The sequence below is a fragment of the Dermacentor silvarum genome, chromosome 8, assembly GCF_013339745.2.
Source record: "Dermacentor silvarum isolate Dsil-2018 chromosome 8, BIME_Dsil_1.4, whole genome shotgun sequence".
NCBI classification, from domain to species: Eukaryota; Metazoa; Arthropoda; class Arachnida; order Ixodida; family Ixodidae; genus Dermacentor; species Dermacentor silvarum.
Window position 1 is genome coordinate 19,105,332 of NC_051161.1, and position 26,148 is coordinate 19,131,479.

Below are 26,148 nucleotides of genomic sequence, written 5' to 3' on the forward strand. Positions count from 1 at the left end.
ACCTACTGTTACCGCAACACGTGATCGTGCCCGGAGTGCTATATAAGAACCGACGCAGCGCTTCAGAATTCGCACTTGTGCAGGTCTTCGAGCAACAGCCACCCGGCACAACACAGCAGCCATGAAAGCCTTCGTTGCCATTGCTCTCCTATCCGCTGGTGAGTTTCTGGAACTTGACGATTTCACTTCAAGTTTCTTTTCCATAGCAACAGCTTAATATGTTTCCTGCACGGTGTTCAAGGGCCGTATTCCCTCGAAGCGATTGCCACAAAGCAAACGCGAATGCTCACGTCAAGTAGTAATCCCTTTCTAATGCTGCGCCGTTTATTTTTGTTTTAACTGCGATTTCTATTTTATAAAACAAACATGTGCACCGCTCACTTTTTTGTGTACTTTTCGAAACTTAGCGCTTTTGTCTTAAACAAATTGCCTTGGCTAATGAACGGAGGATTCAAGAATTTGGCCGCCTCGAGGACGGCATGGCTACTAGGATGTTTGAGAGCTTACCACACGGTCAGTTCTCTTCCATGTACGGAGCTATGTATCAGCTGATTTGGCAACATGAAGTATATTTCTTCGGACGTTTGAAAAAAAAAGAAAACAGTCTAACGAGCCAAGCGGAATGCCATAAACGCTTGCGCTACAGAATTCGAGACGTCATCGTGAAAATTTTGCAGCAGTTAGTGTGAAAGTGAACCTATAAAGCTTCCTAATGTTAGCCTTAGCTTTTAGAGAACGGTGGTGCCCTTGGACAATTTACAGATAATACCAGTTATAGAATAACTCTTGTAAAATGCGGCAGCTGATGCATCAAACTGAACTAGTTACTTTTAGAAACATTAGAGAATTAAAAAGAAAATGACAATTTTCAGGCACTCTGAAACTTTTGTGTACGTAACTTGATGGTGAGACATTCGAAATACATTCGGAGAAAAACAGCTCAACAACATGACCAATGAAAGACAAATCAGCACAGATGCTGTCGATAAGCGAGTGGCGCGAATGAGCGTGGTGCAGAAAACAAATTACTGCACAAGAGTGCAAAGTTGAGCTAGTCGGTTGGGCAACAGTTTGAGAAATACAGCCAAGCAACAGGACTAATAGATGCCAGCACCTGTGCGGTTCTGCCTTTCTTTGGTCCTGCTGCTGCTCTGTTCTTAGAATGTTTCTTAAAAAAAAAAAGCTCAACTTTGCGCTTTTGTATAACTAAAATACAGTCAGTTTTCTGTCCGTACAGGTAGAATTAGATACCAGGGTGAGTATCATATGAAAGCTGTCCTTTTAGTAACCTAAGTCTACGAAATGGAAGAAAATATAATTACAGTAGTTAAACATGGCGCACCAAGGGGCACGATGGAACTCGCAGAGTTCTGTTATGTTATGCTAAATAATATGTGCTTAACGTTTACTGCGACTCTTATAATTATATAGTTTTGCAACATTAATGCATACGATTGTAGAATTATAGGAAGTGCAAAGCAGGTTAAAAATGATGTAGAACAACACACAAAAATTTATAAAAAAACACGCCCGTCGAACACAATACAAATTGCTAAATGACGTAAATGGAAATGAGGTGAAACTTTTTTGTGTGAGCCAGGTTGAAATAGTAGAGGATGACACCACATGGTCCCAACGCATGCAGATGTTGTTCTTGGTCTTGAGAACGAAGACGTTCTATGGTGGTTACCGAAGGAATAATGGTGGTGACGTGTGTTCGCTCTTAGAAGTACGACGTATATAGGTACGCTTTCAGAGATATATTTATTAAAGGGAAAAGTTGGGAGGTCGGGTTGAACTACAGCGTTTTAACTTTTCAATCGCCGCTTTATTACATTTAAAGACTTCTGTATCACTTGCTTCCCAGTGGAACATACTCATTCTTGGTGGATTGCCCAAGAATGGGACCATCTATCCAATGGCGCATATCCTGCTGCCCAAGAATACGGTAGCACAAATATAAGCAAATCAAGGAATATAATGTGCCGCAATAAAGAATCCGGGTGCTTTAGATATACTTAAAGGCTTCAAACCGATATTGTCTTTACTGTCACCATAAATTAAAACGCGAACAATCGCGAAACTCCTTCAATGCGTTGTTTTGGTTCTAGGTTTATCTGCATTTGTAATAATGACTTAATTCAGACTACACTTGGGACCAAAATGTTTCAAATCGGCTACAAAACTACTACACGCATATAGCACTTCCATGTAATTACGTGCAATGGGCGTTCGTTCCTGCCCGCGTTTTAACTTATTCTAATGGTGCAAAATTAATGTGGTGATTTATTTTTTATAACACAGAAGAGATCCGCGCTTACTGGCACTACTCTATCGGTAAACCTTCTGTGGTATACCATAACTTATTCATTCCGAGAAAAACACTTCAACTACTTTCTCCCTACAATATGTTTTAGAATATAGAGGCGCAAGTGTGTAGCTACGTGGATGGGACACCACATTCGTTTGCGTCCACGCGCTTCTGCGTAACCTAACGTAGGTACACATAAAGGATTACTGTCACCGCCAACACAGCTGCTTGTCGCCGATTGTTGTGGGCCGATCGCAGGGAGTGATGCTCATTGACTAATCTGCCTTTACATTGCCAATCTGGGCTCGAATATTTACTCACTTCTTTTCTCTCCAATTTCAGCCTCACTGGCCTATGCCAGTTCGAAGACGGATTCTCTTGGCGCAGGTAGTGCGAGCAGACCTGGCGGTGCCTTCGGGCCACTTCCCGGAGGAAGCTTAGGAGTTAGACCCAACCTTGGGTCCGGCAGTAGCGCCTCAGGGTTTCCCTCACTGCCCTCACTAAGTTCACCTGGAGCAGGGTCCTCGGGACCTTCGGCCAGCTTCCCTGGATCTAGCGCTGGATCTGCGCCACGACCTAGCTCATCAGGCTTCGTTGGCGGTTTCCCCAGTGGAGGCTTCCCGAGTGGTTTCCCGTCAGGCCATGGAGGTTATGGTGTTGTCGGTGCACCCGGCTTTGCCCCTGGTTATTACGGAAATGGCGGCTTCGATGGCTTCTACGGTAGCGGCCTTGGTGATGCAGGTTATTACGGCAATGGTTTCGTTCCATTGGGTGGCTATGGTCCCAGCTTCAGCCCCTTCTATGGTTCCAGCTTCGGCCCCTCCTATGGTTCCTTTGGCCCCTCTTATGGTTTCGGCTCCGGCTCTGGTTTTGGCTCTGGTTTTGGCCCAGGTTCTGGCTCTGGTTCCAGCTCTGGTTCTGGCTCTGGTTCCAGCTCCGGTTCCAGCTCTGGTTTCGGCTCGGGTTCCGGCTCTGGTTCTAGCTTCGGTTCCGGCTTTGGCCCTGGCTTTGCTGGTCAGGGAAGCAACTTCGGCAATGGCTTCGGCTTTTTCGTCCCCTCCTTCGGTTACAGTTACCCAGTCGGTGGTTCATTCGGTGGTCCGCAAGGCTTTGGATTCGGCTCTGGCAGCTTTGGCGGCAGCCTTGGTAGTGCTGGATCCTCCCAAACAGCTGTACGAGGAAGTGCAAGATCTGGCTCAAGTGCAAGAAGCTCCAGGTAAGGTTTCCTTCTTTTTTTGATGGCGTGCCTCTCGTAACTGTCTGCTTGTAAGATTACAAATTTCAGTCACCAACCCATTAAGAAAATGCTTTAGTTTAAAGATGCAAGTGTTTATTGACTCCCTGTACTAATACAGGTACGCCTTACAGCCATGAGCACTCCTTTTCGCTGGCAACTGGCAAATATTCTTTGTCAATGCTCTACTTAGCACCCGGCTACTTCTTTTGGAAGTTTTAAGATTCGTGCACTAGTGCAGTTCTTGAAGCACACCGGTTTGAGAGACCGCTTATGTTGCGGCATCCTCCCACGTACACTCAGTGCTCACTCTTTTCCTCTTTCTAATCCTCTTTTTCCTTGCTCCCCGTGTAGGGTAACAAACCGGACGCTCCCTGCCTTTCCTCTTCTTGCTTTCTGTCTTTCTTCTATCATCACTGCGGCATGCTGGGTTATATAAAGCTTGAAGCATCAGTGAAGCCAGCTGAATTACATCCCCGGAAAACACGGGGAACGCGGGAGATGGAAATTCAAGACGATGAGCAACACGAGAACAATTTGAGAGCAGGAGCCAATGTTTCGACAAGGGGACTTGTCCTTTTCAAGGAACATTAGGAACATTATTGTTGATAAGTAACGTCCACATCTTGCATCCACGCATGAGTGCGGCTCATTTGGCTTGCCACAAACTTTACACCTTCTTTCGTAGCCCTTCGTTTTCTTTCTTCCACCTCACGTCAGCTACTTCCAAGCTCGTTGCAGCCGTTCAGATATAAGTAGAACAAATAGCGTACTAATACCTGCACCACATAACCAGTCACAGAGCATTTCAAAATCTTCTCTGCACTTCCACAGCAACCATGACAACGTTTCTTTCGACTGCACTAACCTTAGCGTAGTCGACTCGCGAAATACGAAAACCGACAATAAACCAGCGTTAGGATTACTGTGTGACGCCTGCAAATACTCGCGATGCCATCACCGACAGAACTGTAAGCCCTATCGCCCCTTTCCTTACCCCATGGAAAAAATTCTTACGATGGTTTAGTTAGAATTCGTATTTAGCTTGAAGCGGCGTATCTTAACATTTGATCGGTTTGCTTTACAAAGAGCGCCGAACTAAAATATTATCTGCTACTAATGACGATACGCAATTTGTTTTTATTTATGCAACACTCGTGGCACCTAAATGCAATGCAATATCTTCAGATTAAATGAAGGGCATAAGTTCAGTACTGTACTATACTGTCGCTGCGTCAATAGAAGGGGTATACAATTAAAAACTGAGCCACAATTTCCAGCAAGCCCTCCCATTTCAACTAGCGTAAAATAAATATGTTTTGCTTCCTTCTTTACACCTGCGAATACAGCAAAATCACTTGTTCCTATCGTTTTGGTGCTAAATAGAGCAGACGTACTGCAACGCCGCAGCATTTTCCTACCACTCAATGTCATAGTTAAGTCATAATGACATGCTACAAGAAAGGCTGTTTCTGTTGGAGTCAGAGCTCAGTTTGTGCAACGTGATTATTCTGGTATATTGTCGGGGATGTTTAGTAGTAAATGAAACATCGTTCGCCCCTTTCGCTGTAAGAAAGAACGAAAACCGTCACCGGTCTCAGTTGTGCATTCAAGATTAAATTCAGAGCCCAAATCCAACATACGCCAGCAACTCCTGTGATTCAGCCTTTAATTCTAGTTTATGCAGCCTATGCTAAAACTAAAGTTATTTTAGCTGGTGAGCCCGATGGTCCGCAAGCTTTCTCGTGGTAATATGTTAACATTCAAACTAATGCCCACGCTTCAGCTAACTCATTGGACCTGGTCGCGAAGCATTTGTACAAGGAAGCAGTATTACTCTGAATAAATGAACCATTTATATAATATATATTTTTCGGCATTCTTAAGTTTTATATATTTTTTCTTCTAGCTCCTCCTCTTCTACCTCTAGCCAATAATTAATGGATGTCGCGAAATGTAATCATCCTATAAAAACCAGAGTAAGTATGACTTTTTAATAGAACCAGCACTTGGGCAACCACTAGTGCCGTGTTTCGCAACAATTTTTGTTTTCATTGTCCTACTATTTCTCCTTTAGTAACTGGCGCACATGACGTCTAGCTTCAGTTATTGCCGGAAAAGGCCTCTCAGCGCTACGAATGAAAAAAAAAAATAATAATAAAAATGATAGCGATATACTCTATGTTAAATCCATCTGCTAATATTAACATACTGCTCCAGATGACGACACAACTGAAGAGCTAAAATGGGTTATCATTAAAACTTTCATATCAATTTCTATCCCGATAATAAGTTACGTTAGCCTTATCTACTGAAATAAAATGTATCAATAACCGGGTGTTTATTCAATTGAAGTGGGTACATGAGCGGTGTTTGCAATATGATGATGCCTGCTACGTCACCACTGATTTTGGATTCAGAAAATGTGCAAGCTAAAATGCAGGCATGAATCGTCTCGTCTTTCACGTAGTTCAAAAGCTAAGGTTTACGATGGTAAAAAAATTTTACGAACAGTCTTGAAGGGTGTAGTAATCTCGCTCATTGCTTGTCCTTATTAGTTCTACTTCACCGTTTTCTAATAGATGTAAGTATTTATTAAACCCTTCTCAATCCTGAATACTTCCATATATGACTGGTACAGACGCGCGGGAGACTATCATGATTAGTGTGATCGCATCATTTGGCAAAACGATAGAAATGAATTAAGTGCCCATTTCTTTCTGCTTCAGGTTTTTGGTGGCGCTTTCCCTGGGATTTAAAAGAACAGGAAAGATGACCAACACTATCAATGGACATTTATCTGCCATGCCATTCGGATAACCCAACAATAAACATGAAATTCAAATTTGCAATTGGTGTGGTGTGTCATTGTCTTTCGGCATAACAAAAGGTATAGAGAGCGATGACTACGTATTATCAATACCTTGCGGAGTATCGCTGACTTCGCGAGGAATAACAAATATTTGGATAATAGGGACACTGGGAAGGACATCTTATTTACTAAAACATAGATTGCCATTTTGAATACCATGCGGAACAGTAAGATCTTTAAGGTTAAAAGTTATTACGATGACGCAAGCAATGGTTGTAGAACCCTGGATATGGATGGATGGATGGATGGATGAAGAACTTTATTAGTGTCCTTTAGGGCGCATTCTAGCGCGCAGCGGGCCGCTCCCACTCGTAACACCTAAATACCCTGGATATGGCCACAATAAAATAAAAAAATAAAAAAAATCCATGAAAAAAAATAAAGCATAGCGGAATTTAAACAGTGCACTCACGATCACAATATTATAGAATCTCATCTCTAACCACCGAAACTCCTCAGGCACGGCCAAGTTTGAGCTCGTAATTTCTTTTTTCGAGTTGAACTTCACCTATACTGTTCCAGATTTCGGAACAACGTCGATAGAAATTCCGACTCTACAACAAAATTTTTCTTTCTCTAGAGAAATGATATCATAATACATGGAGAGCAACCATCTTTCAGCTCTTTACATAGGCCCATCTCAAAGCCCATGCGAGGCTTTGCATACAACAAGAAACACGTTGCAGCTGGTTGTTACAGCTAGCAAATTAGAACTTTCCGGCATAGATCAGTAGAGAGATTATGACGAGAGGATGTCAGGGAGGCTAAGCTGTAAGCGTTTGGTTGGTTACACGACACAAATGAAGGGTGAGTAGGGAATAGAAAAAAAAAAAAAACTAGGCAGATTCAACTCTATGACATCTACGTAAATGGAGGAATTCTTGGTGTGATCTGCTGGTGAAACGTGTGTGTGTGGGGGGTGGATATGAAGTGTGGTTTTCGAGGTATAAACATTGGTATAAAAGAGCAGCGTGTTAAACGAAGAAATGATTTTGTTTGCAGTGAATTATAGACAAGCTGGGTATTATATAGGCATATATACACCCAGTACGTCATATATGTATTCGTTAAATTTTCAGTGGTGTCCATAGTGTCGTGTTGCACTCGCGGTGTTTCTGATGCGTCGGTGTCTTCTAGTGCAACTGCAGATCGGAAGGCACCAAGTGTCTCAACGCGCTGGCTTGCCCGCGAGAAAGGGTGTTCTATGCGGCTTGTCGACGCATGCGTCCGTGTCGTAATTTTTTTAAATTTCAGGCTTGTGTGCTACAGATCCTACATGTGTTCGAATCCTGCCGTCGAACAATTTCAATAATGCTTATTTAATTTAAGTGCGAAGAACTTTAGGGGCACGGGCTGTCGGCGTGTAATGTGATTTCATGTCGGAGTGACGCGCAAAAACAGGGTCAAAACAAATTGTAGAATTGATCAAAACCGGCCCGAACTTGATTCATAATAATTTAAGAGACAGCAATAATCAAGCATTAAGCGCATTAATTAGCAGAAACTCGTGAAAATTGTGAAAATCTTGTAATGTGATCTCATGTCGTCGTGGTCACGCGCAACAATGACTTTGGCTCCATGTGCGTGCTGGTTTGGCTCCATGTGCGTGGCAGTTTCGCACCAGTTGTGCCATAGCACAGGTGTAAAAACGGATGATGGATTGCTAAACATGAAATTGGCACAGGATAAAACACGACAAACACAAGGAGAACACAAGGAAAACACCGGCGAACCACTGCTTCTCACTTTCCCAGCTTTCACGTTGAGTGGAACTGCATTACCGCCGAATTTACCAAGGCCGAGTCCCGGAACGGTACCCAATTTTGTTAACTTTGTAAGTACCAAAATTGGCCTAGTAAGACAATAGTTTATGACGAACATAAAATGACAGGTCACGACATGAATATCATGACTTGCCTGTGATGTAGGTCATGAAACAGCCGCCTAAAATGATAATGATACAGCGAAAGGAGCTTAACACTCAAAAACCACTGAAATGGGTTCGGACGGGGGTACTAAGTGAAGGAAACACTGAAACACTAAAGGATGGTGGTCGAAGTCATAGTCGTGACCATGACTCAACAAACATGACAATGACTAAGAAAAAAACATTAACGCTCAGAAAACAATGAAATGGGTTCGGATGTGCTACTAAGTGAAGGAAAAGGCTAAAGGTTTATGGTCGAAGTAATAGCCATGAGCATGACTAAGGCTTTCGCCTCATGGTCTCTTAGGCGTACCGAAAGGGACTTCTGAGGAGTCATGACATGACATGCGTGTCATGTAGGTCATAAAACAGGCGCCTACTTCTTGGTGATCTCATGATCATTTCGTTAACTTGTAAGGCTCCCCGCACACTGCTTCGGATGAGTTCGATTCCCACAGGGCGTGGGATCTGCCGGCTTTTTAAACAGCGGAGCTGTTTAAGCGGGTCGTATGTGTGCCGCCTGTCACTGGGTTGCCTAGCAACCACCTCGCGGAGCGTCTGAATCTGAATCTGAGAGGGAAAGAAAATGAGAGCGAGAGAGAGAAACAAATTGTAGCAGCACCAACGAGGCAACGCGCAGAGGTGTTGCCGACGCCATCCGCGCTTCTCCGTTTCCCCGCATTAGCGCCGAACGCTCGCGGTAGAGTGTACTAGATACAGGGAGTGGGTCCAGCGGACGCCTTGAAAAGCGCCAAGGGTGAAGCAAAAAACGCGGAAAATCTAGCGGTGCTGCCGTCGCCTTCTTCTGAATCTTCGGCCAATAAACGTTGGCTCCGGCCGTTTCGGCAGCGCTCATTGGCTGAGGCGAGCTCGTGGGCTGAGTAGCTGTCGTCTGCTCGACGCACCGTAGTTGGTGCGTCGTTTGCACTCTTTCCGCCGCTATTTTTCCATTTTATTTACAATAGATCGGTGGGGAATAATGTCAGTGTTACCGCCACCGAGTATCCGTCTGTCAAAGCTCCATGCAGCTGCGGTAGGGTCTCCGACGCGACAAGCGTCCGGCCGGCGAGCGGGGCCGCTCATTCGGAAGAAAGTGATGGTGGCGCCACCTGGATTTTCAATAAAGAATGCCTCAGCGCAGAGCCCTCGTTTGACCCACTCCCACAATCTACTACACTCTACTCCCGGTGTCCGTGACTGCACCAGGCGCCTATGGCGGCGGCTCGGCCGAGCTCTCAACGGCTGCGCGCTACTGCGCATGCGCCTTGACGTCAGCCCGGCGTGTCGTCCGCTGCGCGCCGCCCGTACACTGCGCATAGCTTTCGCCGCACTTCCCCTACGTGTGCTCGGACTGCAAGTGCTTCGTGAGGCATTCCCCGATGCCACGGACCACGAGGAAATGCTTATACACTTCGTATAACTTAGCATCACTTGGCATTACTTCGTAAAAGTTAGCATCACTTCGTATAGCTAGGACCAGCTAGGAACTGATCAACTCCGCTGTGTGTTTAGCCTTGAGCCACTAGTGCAAGCTACCTCGATTTTTTTTTCAAGGCCATGACGCAACGAGTCACTTAAGGCTTTCGCCTTAACAAGATGACTTTGCAAAGCCACAAAGCACTTTGAATCCAAAAGGACGAAGTTTAGGCAAATCCATGTACCAACCACCAAGCCCATGCTGGCTGAAACACACCGCATCCACCTCCCGTAGACATTAGCGCCACAGTTTCCCCTAGTAATTATTGTATAAACTCTATGCTTGAAACGGTAAACCACTTAAGTACTTTTTCGCTGGACCATTCCTATATGGCGCCGTCTCGTTAAACGCGTTCGGCGTTAGAGGCCATATACCTGCGAAAAAGTGCCTGGAACTCGGCAAGAATGCTTCGCTTTAAAATGAGAGGTAGAAATGCAGCAGATACAACGAGTTCGATTATAAATACAGCGAAGCTTTGTGTACGCGCATAAAGAGTTGCAACACGAGTGCACACACACACAAGCGCTGGCGCACACAAATTATGGCGAGCCTTTTGGTAAGCGGAGCTAGAGCACTGCACGGGCCGACTTTTGCGGCCCGGGCCCGGCCCGGGCCCGTTTTTACATTGGGCGGCCCACCCGAGCCCGATCAAAACTTTTATGGCGAGACCCGGGCCCGGCCCGGGCCCGAAAATAATCTACGTTACCCGCCCGGCCCGGCCCGTTACCCCTTTACCTTAAGCCCGAGCCCGGCCCGAGCCCGACTCGAAACTGGCCCGAACCCGGCCCGAGACCAAAAAATACATGTCTTTTAGAGTTGAGAAGCCCGAGAATAACTCGCAGAAAGCCCGAGCCCGGCCCGGGCCCGCGTCAAAAAACCCGAGCCCGGCCCGGGCCCGGGTCAAAAAGCACACGCCGTGCCCGAGCCCGGCCCGAGCCCGTGAAAAAACTGCTCTACCCGGCCCGGCCCGGCCCACGGGCCGGGCCGGGCCCGGGCTTTCGGGTAAGCCCGAGCCCGTGCAGTGCTCTAAGCGGAGCTACTAGCGAGTGCGACTGACGCCTTGAACGCATCATGGTTTCAGAGGCAGTATGCGCATAGGTATATATACGTAATGCATTGTATCCGCAAGAAGTCTTTACTTCCTTATTACCGATTAGCCGCGGTTGGCGCGAAGGCGAGCTTTTCTTTTTCTTTCGCGGTGATGATAATGATTTGATGATTATTTAATGACATCCCCTCTCAAACGGTGCGGTGACAAGTAGTCACCTGGCCTGCTTGATTTAATCAGGTACGTTATACATGTTTTTAAGCTAGCATTTTCGTATACATCTCGTTAATCTTTATTTCCCCTTCAAAATCTACCTTGTACCCTCTACCATGATTGTAACAGATCCGGTCGTATCAATCTCTTCCCTGCTTTTTTTCCACCAGTACTCTAATCGTCTCTTGCTTATATCGACTGCTGATCGGTTGATGCCTCCGTCCAATTTAAATTAAAGCGCTCCTGGAAGGTGTGCGCTACCTACGGTTCTGGGTAAATCCCTTCGCATTCCATTAGGATGTGCTGAGTAGTCTCCGGATTTTTGCTGTAGCATACACATGCCTCATCTAGTTCCGTATATTTGCTCCGGTATGTTTTTGTCCTTAGGCAACCGGCTCGAGCCTCTAATAGCAAGGTTATTCCGTTTCCGTTATCGTACGGATTTTCGCTTGTAATTTCTTTCTTCTCATTCTTGTAAATCTCCATTGTCCTTTTTGTTTCCATTCTTTGCATTGAATTTATTGTCTAAGTTTCTATCACCTTCTATCTGATGACTCCTGGTTGTCTATTTACACTTTCCATTACCCTGTAATTGTTTGCTAACTTTCTTGACCTCTTCCTCCATTCTGTGTGCACGCTTTTCAGGTACGGATACTTGTATACTTTAGCCGCCCATTTATTTTGATCCATGTTCCTGAGTCTTTCCTCAAAACTAAATTTGCTCTGCGTCTCTCTTTCTTCAAAGGAGGCCTAACCCATGTCACCCTGCACTGCCTTATTTGTGGTTTTACCATGGGTTCCCAAAGCCAACCGGCCTACCGATCTTTGGTTAACCTCCAACCCCGACAAGAAACCTATTTTAAGCATAGAATGGCCTTTGCGAACGTTATCGCTGGTATCATCACTCCTTTCCAGATTCTACGCACCACTTCATACTTATCGTGGTCCCACAGTACTCTATGTTTCATTATTGCTGCATTCCGCTTCCCCTTTATTTTCACATTATCCTGGCGGGTGCTTGAGTTTGTCTTTCCTTCGTTATTGTATATGCCATGTTATTTATATTGCTTGACTATGGGTAGGACTTGCTGTTCAATTGACAGCTCGTAAATACTGATCTATTCACTAAAAATAATAATTCTCCATTTCTCTGTGCTAAACTTAAGGCCTAGATTTGTCGCTGCGTTGCATCAGATATTCGCAAGTGTCTGTAAATCTCTTGTATTGTCCGCTAGTAGCACTATGTCATCCACATACATCAGTCCAGGGACCTTCTGTGGCACCATTTGTCCATTACGTATGTAGGATAAATCAAACCCTAATTCACTGTTTTCCAGTCGTCTTTCTATGCGTGACATAAAGCGTAAATAACAATGCCTTTCTATGCCCTCCGCGGATGTCCGGAGGCGAGCGCCAGCTGGTGATGCTGCAAGGAACCCAGTGCGTACGCCGCGTGCGTGTTCCGCTGAGATTGGTTGGCCTATTTGTCAAGGTAACAGCCAGGCCGCAGCGTCCACGGTCACAATACTCGGCGAGGTTAGCAAAGAAAAGTTTCGCTTTTAAAAAGGAAGGTATCTCATCACGCACGCGCGCAAGGAAAGCGTCACGTTGTAGAGAAAGCGATGACACAGGCCTGTCTTTACTGCAATATACAATAGCGTCTTGGGTATTGTATGCATGCACTTTACTGTAGGCATGACGTGTTGGCGGAGAAACCTTGTAGATCCGTTTGCAATTATGGCATCAGCACTAAGCTTGTCCATCTTCCCCACCATGACAGCTTAGTGGGTGGCGTTCGGTGGTGCGCCAAACGTCCGTCTTCCTTGGCACATGTGAGCTGGAGTAGGCGACTGAAAGCAGTAGTGGGGCGCTAAGACATGACCTGGGCTTAAAAGGCAGACATGACTACAGATGATGGCGGAGTTGGTCCGCTTCTAGATGAGGTTGTGACGGCTGGAGTGGTACGTAGTTCGGGTAATCTTATTGGTGGCAGCAGCTCTTTCGCACAATCTCGGCAGTGGAGCCTACTTGGGGATGCGATGTGGAGAACTTCTTGCACACACAAAAAAAATGCCGATCTCACGCAATGCGGGAACCGACGTTATGCGAAGCATTTTGCAGGCAGCTGGCTTTGGAGCGTTGTTTGGGATGCCGTAAAGCGATACCAGGTTGACCAATGTGTTTGTGCAAATACAGTATTTGTCTGTGTGGCACGAGTACATTTAGCCAGAATTAAGGCAAAGGTGCGTGTGCTGGACGGCAGCAGCAAGACAACGACGACGGTAACGACGGTGGCATGATTTCTACGAAGTTTCGAATTCACGTGAATGAGTGGCATGGAGGTGCGAGATGGGTAACAAACGCAAAAATTAAATGCGTACTGATGTTAGAAGGTGGTATCACTTGGAAGGCATGAACGGGTGACTTGATTGCGAAATGGTAGAACAACCTGAAGCCTGTCTCCTTTTATAGCCATTGTCGACGAGTGATGTGGTGCACGGCCGAACCATGATGACGCCGCCTTAGTGGAATTCGGTACAGCGTTGTCGTATTCGGGCACTTAGTGCGCGAGGAAAGAGCCGGCCTCGATGTTTGATTAAGTGACTTCGTAACGACGAGAATGGCCATTACCGTCTGGTACGAGCTTCGGGAGGAACGATGTGGCGGGGAGTTGCCGTCCGGCATTTGGAAATCAACGCCCGTGGGAAGCTTTCTTTTCAATCCCTGTTTGAACAAACGCAACCACTTCCCCGATGTTCTGCTGTCGACATCCTGGGATCTTACGCGTGCCACCTGACTCGATCGCAGGTAGCATGCGAGAATCAGGGGCGAGAGTCGGATTACGAAGCTGGAATGACGAGGCAACGACTATCACCGCTTCACGAACACGAGCATATAGCCATCAGCCCAAGTTAGTAGAGGATGTGGTCCACTGGGTTGCTATAAGTTCTTGACATGGTAATAATGGGATGCCGTGCGTGCATGCATGCATGCTATACATTTATATCATTCCTGTCATGCATGTCATGACATTCCTGGGCATCATGTCATGGCTTGACATAGGTGCTATGCATTCTGGACATCCCATGATATGCGTTTATGGCATTCATGCCAATCATGTTATAAAGTGCAGGTCATTACATGTCGTTCTTGTCCCGCATGGAGAACCCTTGTAGATCCGTTTGCAATTATGACATCAGCACTAAACTTATAACGACATGCATATTCGTAATATTTCCAGCTAAAGCAATACATGTCATGTCATGCAATTCATTATTGTCATCTCGTTTATGACATTCAAGTTATGATATGCCTGTCATGTCATCCATGCCATTTCATGATTGTCATTCATGTCACTTCCATTTCTGACAAGTTATGTATCAGGATATCAATGACATAAATGGCATGATGTGCATATCCTGACGGGATTGTCATGAATGGCATAAATGACATGAGGTGATGGAGTCGTTGCCACATTTTTACCCGGATGTATCACAACATGTGTGACAAGGTGTGGAGGTTAACAAAGAAGCTCAAGAACAATTTAAGGACCGCGCAAAGAGTGATGGAACAAAAAATGTTAGGCCTAACGTTAAGAGAAAGGAAGAGAGCGGTGTGGATCAGAGAGAAAACAGGGATAGCCGATATTCTGGCTGACATTAAGAGAAAGAAATGGAGCTGGGCAGGCCACGTAATGCATAGGATGGATAACCGGTGGACCATTAGAGTTACAGAATGTATACCAAGAGAAGGGAAGCGCAGCCGAGGATGGCAGTATACTAGGTGGGGTGACGAAGTTAGGAAATTAGTAGGCGCAATTTGGCATCAGCTAGCGCAAGACAGGAGTAATTGGAGGTCGCAGGGAGAGGCCTTCGTCCTGCAGTTGACATAAATATGGGCTGACAATGATGATGATGTGTGACGAAACATGAGTGCATGACATGACAAGAATGACGTGCACATGCATGTTCTGTCATTATTGTCATGGCATGACTTAATGACATGTAATGAAATTCAAGGCATTCATGTCATAAGACACAGTGATATATGTGATGACATTTATGTTATGCCATTCATGTTAGCTCATGCACACGTCACTCATATCGAGATATATATCGAGTTAAGAAAACGACCACAACGCCATCATGTTCATAAAATTTATGTCATGACATACGAGCATGTGATGTCTATGATGTCATGACAGGCGCATGCCTGTCTTGTCAATCGTGATGACGCATATTACATATGTCATGGAATCCGTGTCATTCATCCCATCACATACATGTTAATAATGTCATGGCATTTGTCATGTCTTATCCATGTCAGGACATGCATGTATACTATTGATATCTTGATGTACCTGTATATCGAGAAACAAATACGCCGACATCCTGTCATTCATACCATTTATGTCGTGACATATGTGCCATGTCGAGGACGGCAGAAAACTAGGTGAGGTGGTGAAATTAGGGAATTTGAAGGTGGAAATCGGAATTAGCTAGTGCAAGACAGGGGTAATTGGAGGTCGCAGGGAGAGACCTTCATCCTGCAGTCGACAAAAAAATAGGCTGATGACCGTGATGATATATGCCATGACAAATATGTAATACCACTGATGTCATGGCATGTCATTCATGTTAAGTATGCATACATAACATGCCCCCCAAGCCGATTCTACTATAGGTAAACCCAGTTAAAAAAACTACCACGACGGCCTCACGACGTAGGAGGCTTGATAGATAGATATGCAGATAGATATAATCAAAGTGTCTTCAGGTAGCAAATCATCATCATCATCATCATCATCATCATCATCATCATCATCATCATCATCATCATATATTTATGTCCACTGCAGGACGAAGCCTCTCCCTGCGCTCTTCAATTACCCGTGTCTTTCGCTAACTGATTCCAAGTTGCGCAAGTTGGCAAAGAATGCTTCCCATTAAAGAAACACTTCTCAAGCATGACGACTCTGATGGTCTCCCGAAGCTCGCCAGAACCTAGTGCTCGAAGTTGGGCGCAGTTTGACATCATCTAGTCGATTCAGTGGCTGTGTAGCCAGGGGCGCATTTCCAATATCTTATCAATCGGAGTGGCTACCGAAAAAAATATGCCATGGTATTCGGCAGGTTCCTTATCACTCGTGCAAACAGTTCTTGTTACCATACTTCGCATCAGGTACCAAATGCCTTCTGTTCTGGTGTGGCTGCGTCGGCATGGTTACTAAAACTGGTCATCTCTTCCGTGAAGACAGCGATGCGCTTGCTCGGCACTTGTACTTGGGCGCCCACTAAAACATCGGCCCTTCATCTCCTGGTGACGTTCGTGAAGGTCTTGAGGAAGCTGCTGCGAAACAGGTCTCCTAACATTAGGGTGGAGTCTCGTTTTTCAAAACACGTCTGAGCGGCGTCCTCCAAGGAGAAATGGCTGTGTTGCGACTTGTATTCGGAGTTCCAGTTGTTGAACAAAGTGGCGACTATTTCAGAAGTCTCCAGCCAGCTGTTGGCGTGGCCAGACACTGACACGCGGAAAATTAGCGAGTTCAAGGGTCGCTGGAATTAAATGGTCGCAGGTGACCCTGGAGACGTCATCGTGGCCTGCAGACGCTGTCTTAGTTTTCCTGATCGTGTCTGTCATGCGTCCATACTCTGGGAGTGATCTTTGCAGCCGGAAATTTCCTCGCTGGGTTGTGTAGATGATGTTGTTCTAATGGCCCAGGTTATGCTGACAGCTTTCCGGGCTGTAACATGAACGGAGAAGCACCTGCAGCAGATGCAACGGTGCAGCGATGGTAAAGAAGCAGTAACGCAGGAACACTAGTTGAAAGAATAAAGAGTGGAAGTCATTATTGGGCGAAGTTTAGCGCAGAAAGGAAGCAACACTAAAACGCCAGTGAAAAAAAAGTTATCGGATTTTTACGTGCCAAAACCACGATCTGATTATGAGGCATGCCGTAGTGGGGGACCCGGACATTTGGACCACCTGGGGTTCTTTAACGTGCACCTAAATCTAAGTACACTGGTGTTTTCGCATTTCGCTCCCATCGAAATGCGGCCGCCGTGCCCGGGATTCGATCCCGCGACCTCGTGCTCATGCAACAACCCAACATCATAGCCACTGAGCAACCACGACGGGTTTAAAACGCCAGTGATTGTGCTAAGCACTGTCGGCGACCGTCGAAGCAACTAAAATGACTCTCCGCCGGTCCGCATCTACGTATGACGCAGAAGGTTATTGACAACTCTCTTAATGTGCGATGAAGGCGCTATAAGCGTCGTGTTGCACAGACATTCTAATAAGGCTATAACATTGCAAGTTTGAGAATAGTTTAGGCAACGTGAGCACTCGTTCTTTGAACCAGAAAGTGATAAGACTGCACTTCATCGGCGATTAAAACAATAAGACAAAGTAAAAACATAACGCGGCAGTGGCAGGATATGGGCATTTTTGTATTATGCCACTGCGGAAATACAATGACACTACTTTGTGCACCGAAGCAAAATGCTAACGTCAGAACCAACTAAGGAACAGGCACAATGAAGAAAAACGTCGAGAACGCCAAGACGAAAAGTCTTGATTAGTACCGTATCGATTAGTACCGTACCGTATTGATTAGTACCGTATCTTTGTTCTCTTCTGGTGAACTCTGCTGCCATCAAATGGGAAAGGAAGCATGCATGAACTTATTGAAGGAAGCAGCTGCAAGCAGGAGAAATTACGTATGGTTGGCTCACATATACATGTGCGTGCATTTAGATTATAGTCAGCCCGGAAACGGCCCATTTACTCAACCGTAAGATGAAACTTCCTATACGGTAGTGGCGAGCGTGAAGGACGCCAAAACGTGCTGTGCGTCAGATTCAGTGTTGGATGACTTCTCCCGGCTACAACTGTGATCGGACAATGTGTGCTTTCTTCGACGGGTTTGGCGAGCGATTAATCACCAAAAGTGCCAAAATGAGCATGCATGCAAACCTGATCATGCACTCGGTGTACATTGTATTCCTGACGACAGCATACTGCGTAGAAATATTGTCGATAGCATATAAGGTTGCAGAACAAAAAAAGCTCGGCCGCTTTCTATGAGAACAGTACCATCTCCAACATGTCAAGAGACAGTGACCCATTCTTGTGAGAATAAGAAATATTACTTTGCTTTTTTGGAATGTAGGCAGTCACAGCAAAGGCTACTTGAAACAATAAAAAATGAAAAAAGGAAAAAAAAGAAAGTTGTCACCTACCTACTGTTAACGTAAGAGGCGATAGTCCCCGCAGTACTATATAAGAACCGACGCTGCAATCCACAATTCGCACTTGTGCAGGTCTTCGAGCAACAGCCACTCAGCACAACACAGCAGCCATGAAAGCCTTCGTTGCCATTGCTCTCCTATCCGCTGGTGAGTCTTATAGCAACAGCTTAAGACGCTTGTTGCATGATATACGAGGGTTGAGTGCTTCACGAGCAGTTACCAGTAAAGCAAATGCGTAGGTTGAAGTCAAGGAGTCGGCTTTTAATGTTGCTCTAGCTTTCTTTCGTTCGTTTAACCTGCAGGTCGTTCTCTGTAAACTCATTTACAGTGGTCACTTTAAATGTGTGCCCTTCTGTAAATTTCGCGTCTTTATTTGCAAAACGAATTGCTTCGTAGACTAGACGATTAGAGATTTCTTACGCCACGAGGATAGCATGTTACAAGAACGCTTGAAAGCTTTTACCTTTAAGGTTTAGGTTGTGGTGAATTAGAGGCAAAATGTGTCAGTGACGCTCGAGATTTGTGTGTTCTGTACGATTACCTTTGTTCACATTTTAAACTAGAGAGAGAGGGGGCAGGCAGGGAGCTAGTTTAAGCAGATGCGAGTTTTCCGTTTACTACTTTGTACTGGTGTAGGGGAAGTATAAAGTTGGAAAGAGGGCAGGAAGAATAATGTTTTGTTAAGCGATGACATTGCATGCTTCTGAAGGAGGTGGATGGCTTGTACGAAAGTACACTCTTGCGGAATGTGGTTTGCGAGCGGAAGCCTAATTTCAAAGCTGTGCTCAGTATTTTGAGACTGGAATCTCGGCATTGTCCTTCATGGTATAAATTGCCGCAATGAAGTTGCTTGCACTTATCGTCTAATGTGCTGCTTAATCCTTGTTACCTGATCAATGATGTACTTAAAATTGCTGCCTGTGTCATTTGCGTGAACGAATAAGTGGTTTTTCATAACTGTGAGACCACAGTCCAGGCTGATTTGGATAAGCGCAATAAGCACCAAAAAACTTGGGAGGACACTTAAGCTTCGCCTTTAAGAGTAGAATGCGACTAGCGTTATCGGGACCCGTTCGCATCGCATCGTTCGCATACGGCAAGCAGGCTTCATTCACTGCAAACTGAATGTGGGAAAGCCAGCTTACAAAGAACAAGCTTACACCGATCTTCCTTAAAGTCGGCTTCACTTTTAAACTGAAATGCATTGCTAGAAAGACGTTTTTCCAGGGGCAATATAAGTGGTCTTATACTAAAATGTGAAGGCCCTAGCACATTCTTTATTATTTTATTAATTGTTTGCTATTGCCCCGACGCACGCAGGTCTGGTAGAAATGTTTGAGTTTACTCGTAGCAAAATTAGGTTTTCTCGTACATTCAAATTACAATTCAACGCCGATTGGTAAACAATCCGATGGCGAATCTGACGCCGAATGGTAAAGTCGTACTTTACCATTTTTTCTGACGGATTTCACTGTAAGAAATTCAATTTTGGTTCACAAAAACCTTGCACCACGTGGAGGACCTGCGCGGTCGATGTGGTTGGATGATTTTCTCCGCCACCCGCGATCACACGCCGGTTGCCGATGCCGGATTTTCTGCGACACGGGGCCGTAAACGCTATCGCGTTAAAACCTAATGTTTTGGTTAAGCGCACGTAACAGTGTTATTAGTGCACAAAATACGGGTCACACGTATCTTGTATATAAAAAACCTGCATATAGGATGCCCCAGCTAACGTTAGCCGAACTGTTAAGCGAAAAGAAAAAGATCTACAAAAAAAGAAAAGAAAAAGAAAACACGATACAAGATATGATTTTGAGACCTGCGGTGCTCGGTAGGCGGATCTTTGATGAACGAAGACCGTATATCTTAATAGTTGTAACTTGCACCGCATTTTCAAATCTTTTTTTTTTCCATTGAGCAGCTTGGCTAACGTTAGCTGGGACACATGGTTTAAACGGTACAGTAAACAGAAAGTTATTTCAGCTTTATTATTGAATTACAGGTAAGAGTGTTTTAAGGTAAGAGAGTAAGAGAGGCGCATACTCATTCTGGGGGATGGCAGCAGAATGGGCACATACCCAATAGCACACACTCCGTGGCCTAAGAGTCGAGTAGCCGAAACATAAGAAATATAAGAAAAGCAATCAAGCCGTTATGACGCAGAGTCCATGAAGCGTGCAGTACGCTTCGGAGGGATACCACAAAGCCGACATTATATGGGCAGGTCTTTTGTTATTATTTGATTGATAACGCAGCAGATGGGTACGCTTACTTACCATATTTTATCGGTGAAGATTTCGGGCTATACAGCTTATACATTTCTCATGTAGCGTATGTAGTACTAGAAGTTATTTCCTTTCCTGTGAGACACAGCGTAAGAGTGCACCTGCAAAATTCTCCGTGGGGCAGCTTCGCGGCAGAGACATCACAGTCGTTAACGTTCCTTTACTTCTGCGTGTTCTAACGTAGGTACACATAAATTGTTAGTGTCACCGCAAATGCATCCTCCTTTTCGCAGATCGTTGTGAGCCGCTTGTGTAGCAATGTTCGTCGACACACTTGTCTTTACACCACCATTGTGGACGCGAATAATTACTGACATTTTTTTCCCCACAATTTCAGCCTCACTGGCTTATGCTGGACCCCGACCCGCTTCGAAGACCGATGCTGTTGGCAGCTGGCGGTCTTGGTGGAAGTGTGGCTGGTGTGGGTGGACCTGGCAGTGCCTCCGGGGCACTTCCCGGACTAGGCTCAGGAAATGGACCTAACGCTGCCGGCCCTGTTGGATTTGGCAGCGGCGCCTCAGGGTTCCCCGCCGTGCCCTCATTCGGAGCAGGGTTCTCAGGATCTTCGGCTAGCTTCCCTAGCGCACTTCCCGGAAATTTTGGTCCTTCCTCTTCTGGTAGTTCTGGATCTGTTGGATCTGGCACTGGATTTGTGGGACGACCTAGCTCATCATTCTCTTTTGGCGGTTTCCCGAGCGGAGGCTTCTATGGTCCGTCAGGCCCTGCAGGTCACGGTTTTGTCAGTGGACCTGGTTTTGCCCCTGGTTATTACGGAAATGGCGGCTTCGATGGTCTCTACGGTAACGGCTTTGGTGATGCAGGTTATTACGTTCCATCATTCACCGGCTATGGCCCCAGCTTTGGACCCGCCTATGGTTTCGGCTTTGGCCCCGTTTACGGTTTCGGTTCCGGCACTGGTTCCAGCTCTGGTTTTGGCCCCGGTTCCAGTTCTAGTTCCAGCTCTGGTTCAGGCTCTGGCTCTGGCTCCGGCTCTGGTTCCAGCTCTGGTTTCGGCCCTGGTTCCAGCTTTGGTTCCGGCTTTGGCTCTGGCTTTGGTGGTAACGGAGGCAACTTCGGCAATGGCTTCGGATTTTACGGCCCCTCGTTCAGTTTCGGTTTCCCAGCCGGTGGTTCATTCGGTGGCCAGCCAGGCTTTGGAGTCGTCTCCGGCAGCAGCCTTGGTAGGCCCGGATCCTCTCAATCGCCTGTACGAGGAAGTGCAAGCTCTAGCGCAAGAAGCTCCAGGTAAGTCTTTTTTTTTTATGGCGTCCCCCTCGTAACGGTCTGTTCATAAGATTCAAATTTTCATTCCTCAACAAACTAAAATATTCTCTCCTGTAATGACGCATGCACGTCTTACTGTCCCAAGCCCTCCTTTTCGCAGACAAATGACAAACGTTTTGGTAAATTTTCGGCTTGGCACCCTACTATTTTCTTTGGAAGTTTTATATAATCACTGCAGCACGTTGGGGTTATCTAAAACTTGAAGCCTCAGTGAACTGAGTTGAATCAGTGTCTCCACAAAAGAACACTATTGTAGATAAATAGCGTTGAGTCCTTGCTTCCACACATGAGTGCCGCTCGTTTGACTTGCCACCAACTTTACCCGTTATTCTGCAGCCATTCGTTTCACTTCTTCTACCTCACGTCAGCTACTACCAAGATCTTGGCAAGCGTTCAACTATAAGTACAATAAATAGCGTACTAACATCTACACCGCAGCAACCCGTCGCACAATATTTCATAATCTTCTCTGCACTTGCACAGCAACCACGACAACGTTTCGTTCAACTGTACTAATCTTTGCGTGGTCGACTCGCGAAATACTAAAACCGACAGTACACCAGCTTTAATATTACTGTGTGACGCTTGCGAATACTCGCGATGCCATCACCCAGAGAACTGCATACCCTATTGCCCCTTTAATTACATCTTAGAAAATGTTTTTATGATTGTTTAGTTAGTATTAGTATTTAGCTTGAAGCGGCGTATGTTACCATTTGAATTTGTTGGGTTTGCTTTATACAGGGTGTCCCAGCAGAAAGTACCAATGTTTAAAAACGACGGAGTATGCTAGGAGGTTCAAAACAACTCAATGGTGTTGAGGCTCGCGTATTGGGATTCGGTATTGTTTTTGGTTTTGCAAAGTCAATTAATTAGTATCAACTAATTGCCTAACTTTGTAAATATTGGCTTCATCAAGGAAGTGCCAATACGAAAGTTGTAGATCATATTTAAAAATGGCCGACTGAAGTGTTTGAAACTAAGTACCATTGATGGAACTTCCTGGTATTGCCTTTAAAGAAATCCCACGAAGTATACAAATAAGCGTGCGATAGCGCCACTATTTCGGCGCTCCCAGACGACCGATCAAGAAAAGAAATCCGCATATCTGCACAGCAGTTCCGGCACGGGCTTGGCGTTTCCGGCGGCCGCAAGGTATACGCGCTTGCAACTCTCTCCAGGGAGATATGATCGCGAACGAATCGAAGAACATGACAGTTGCATTTTCCTTCGCGATAAAACAGTTCTGCGGTCAACATTTACACAAGCGCGAGCTTCCCTTCTTTTCTCTCTTTTTTTTCTTGCCTTGTGTGTTCGGGTTTTATTCCGCAAGTGGAGCGAATGATATGTTTATGCCACGTCACGTCGAAGTGTGACACACCTTCATCACCTCCGCTCGCTCTGTGCGCCCGATCGCGTGATCTCCCTTTTCAAGTAGCGTCAAATAAATATATGTTTTGCTTCCTTCTTTAGTCCTGCGAATACAGCCGGAAAAAATATGTTCCTGTAGTTTTGTCACTAAATATAGCAGACCTACTACAACGTTACATCATTTTCGTGTCGCTCAGTGTCGTAGTTAACTGAATGTTTTGGTCAGCTAATAATGTCGTGCTACAAGACTTGTCATGAATAATGTCATGCTACAAGACAAGAAAGGCCGCTTCAGTTGGAGTATGAACCCAGTGGGGGCGACGTGACTTTTCTGGCATGTTCTCGCGGATGTATATCGTAGGAAATAAAACATAGTTTGCCACATTCGTGGTAAGAAACAACAAAAACCGACACCGGTCTCGATCATCATTCAATTCGAAATTCAGAGCCCAAATCCAACATGCGCTGTTGACTCCTATGATTCAGCTTTTAATTCTATGTCAAACAGCCTATGCTAAAAATAAATCGAAATTATCTGGTCACTACAATGGTCCGCAAGCTTTCTCCAGATATTATGTTAGGATTCAAATTATCACCCGTGCTGCATCTAGTTGATTTAGCCTTGCTCCTTGGTCGTTAGAATTTGAACAAGAAGCAGTATTACTCTGAGTAAACAAACTCTTTATAAAATAAACTTTTTCTAGATTCTTAAGCTTTCTTATATTCTTCTTCTAGCTCATCCTCTCCTTCCTCCAGCCAATAATTAATGGACGTCGCCAAACCTAGTCATCCTATTAAAACCAGAGTAAGTATGATTTCTAATAGAACCTCACTCGTGACCACTAGGGTCGTGTGTCGTAACGATTGTCTTAATTTTTCACTATGTCTCCCTTAGCAACTGGCGCTCATGATGCCTAGCTTCAACTATTGCAAGGCCGGGCCTCTCGAAGGTGTGGATAAGCAATTAATATAGTTATAGCAAGAAATTCTTACAAAATGAATTTGATAAGATATTGATCCAGATGTCTAGTGAACTAGATAACGGAAGAGCTCAAGTGCAATGTTATCATTCCAACTTCTTCTTCAATATCAGTTTTTATTCTGATGAAATGTTATGGTAGCCTTATCTTCTAAAAAAAAAAAAGAAAAGAAAAACCGTCGGGTATTGTTAAATGGAAGTGGGTACAAGCGCGAGCGTTCGCACTTTGATGATGCCGGCTGCGTCTCCACCGACTGCTGCATGACCAACAGTGCAAGCTAAATAGTAGGTTGTGGTTACAATGACTAAGTGCAAAAGATAGGGTTTACGATGTTTAAAAAATTCCTACGAAGAGGCCTCAAGGAATTAGTAACGTTTATCGTCTACCCTCCATTACGTTTTCTTATAGGTGTAAATATTAATTAAATCTTTCACAATTCTAAATATTTGAATATTTGACTGATGTACGAGATTATCTATTAGATTATAAGAATATTATTACATTATTAGATTATTAGTGTGATGGCACCATTTTGCAAAACAGTAAAAAATTAATTCAGTGCGCATTTCTTTTCTGCTTCAGGTCTTTGGTGGCCTTTTCCCGGTGATGTAAAAAAAAAACAAACAATATAGACAACCTACACTATCGATGGACATTTCACCACCATGCCATTATAATTACCCAACAATAAATATGACATTCAAATTTGCTATTGGTGTGACGTGTCATTGTCTTTAGGCATAGAAAATGCATAGGAGGGGACGTACCACGTTTTGTCAATACCCCTCGGAGTATAGCTGACTTCGCGACAAATAACAAACATTCAGATAATAGGCACACCGACAAGGACATCTTACTTATTAAAACACAGATTACCAGTTTCAATACCACGCGCAGCAATGTGACCTCAACGCTCAAAAATTACTGCGATGAGGCAAGTAATGGCTGTAGTCCCACGGACGCGGCTACAATAAAGTGAAAAACGATTCGGTGAAAAAAAAATAATGCATTAGCGGAATAAAAATAGTGAACTCACGTTCACAATATTATAGAATTTTATCTCTTACTGTCGAAACTCCTCAGCCATGGCCAAGCTTGAGCTCGTATTTGTTCCGAGTTATACTTCACCTACATTTCTAGATTTCGGAACAACGTCTACGCAATTTCCAACAGTACAACAACTTCGTAATTGCACAGCGAAATGACATAGGGACGTCGAGAGCTGCCATACAGATCTTTCAGCTCTTTACATAGGCCGATCTGAAAGCGTACAACGTCGGAGGCAGATCCCATGTGAGGCTTTGCATATAGCATATAAACACAATTGCTGCTGATGGTTACAGCTAGCAAAATCGAACTTTACGGCTACCCGCCGGGGTAGCTTGGTGGCTATGGTGTTGCGCTGCTCAGCACGAGGTCGCGGGGTCCAATCCCGGCAGCGGCGGCCGCAGTTTGATGAGGGCGTGCATTAGGAGCACGGTAAAGATCCCTTGGTGGTCAAAATCAATCCGAAGTCCCCCACTACGGCGTGCCTGATAATCAAATCCTGGTTTTGGCTCGTGAAACCCCAGAATTCATTCATTCAACTTGTCCGCATAGATAACTAGTGAGATTGCTACGAGAGGAAGGCAGGGAGGCTAAGCTGTAGAGCATTTGGTTGGTTATACAACAGAGAGAAAGGGGGAGTAGGGAATAGAAAAATTAAAGGGAAATAGAGAAAGTTCTCTCAACACTTGCGCGCACAATGAAAACGTCACGCTGTACAGAAAGCGATGACCCAGACCAGTCGATACTGCAATACACAATAGCGTCTTGGATCCTTCAATGCCGATGAACGAAAACGTCGGTGTTCTGATACCTTGCTCGTAAACAAACAATGGACGTGCAATC

At 45.1% G+C, this 26,148-nt stretch overlaps 1 protein-coding gene across 4 annotated transcripts; it reads left to right on the forward strand.

The window, feature by feature from the left end:
• Positions 1–24,968, forward strand: LOC119460743 (uncharacterized). Of its 4 annotated transcripts, XM_049655151.1 has the most exons (5): positions 18,351–18,482; positions 20,961–21,564; positions 21,595–21,868; positions 24,014–24,083; positions 24,841–24,968. In XM_049655151.1, the coding sequence occupies exons 2-4, from the start codon at positions 20,973–20,975 to the stop codon at positions 24,039–24,041; spliced, it is 894 nt and encodes a 297-aa protein (XP_049511108.1). In that variant the 5' UTR covers positions 18,351–18,482; positions 20,961–20,972; the 3' UTR covers positions 24,042–24,083; positions 24,841–24,968. The 4 variants fall into 4 exon arrangements, with proteins under 4 accessions (XP_037577744.1, XP_049511107.1, XP_049511108.1 ...); XM_037721816.2 differs by lacking the exons at positions 18,351–18,482; positions 20,961–21,564; positions 21,595–21,868; positions 24,014–24,083; positions 24,841–24,968 and adding exons at positions 1–158; positions 2,654–3,527; positions 5,455–5,524; positions 6,275–6,397; XM_049655150.1 differs by lacking the exon at positions 18,351–18,482 and adding an exon at positions 51–158 and having other exon boundaries at positions 20,961–21,868.
• The last annotated feature ends 1,180 nt before the right edge of the window (positions 24,969–26,148 follow it).

Coding starts and splice junctions, on each gene's coding strand:
- LOC119460743 (XM_037721816.2), top strand. CDS start 122: ATGAAAGCCTTCGTTGCCATTGCTCTCCTATCCGCTG. Junction 159..2,653: donor CATTGCTCTCCTATCCGCTG/GTGAGTTTCTGG, acceptor CTCCAATTTCAG/CCTCACTGGCCTATGCCAGT. Junction 3,528..5,454: donor TCAAGTGCAAGAAGCTCCAG/GTAAGGTTTCCT, acceptor TTTTTCTTCTAG/CTCCTCCTCTTCTACCTCTA.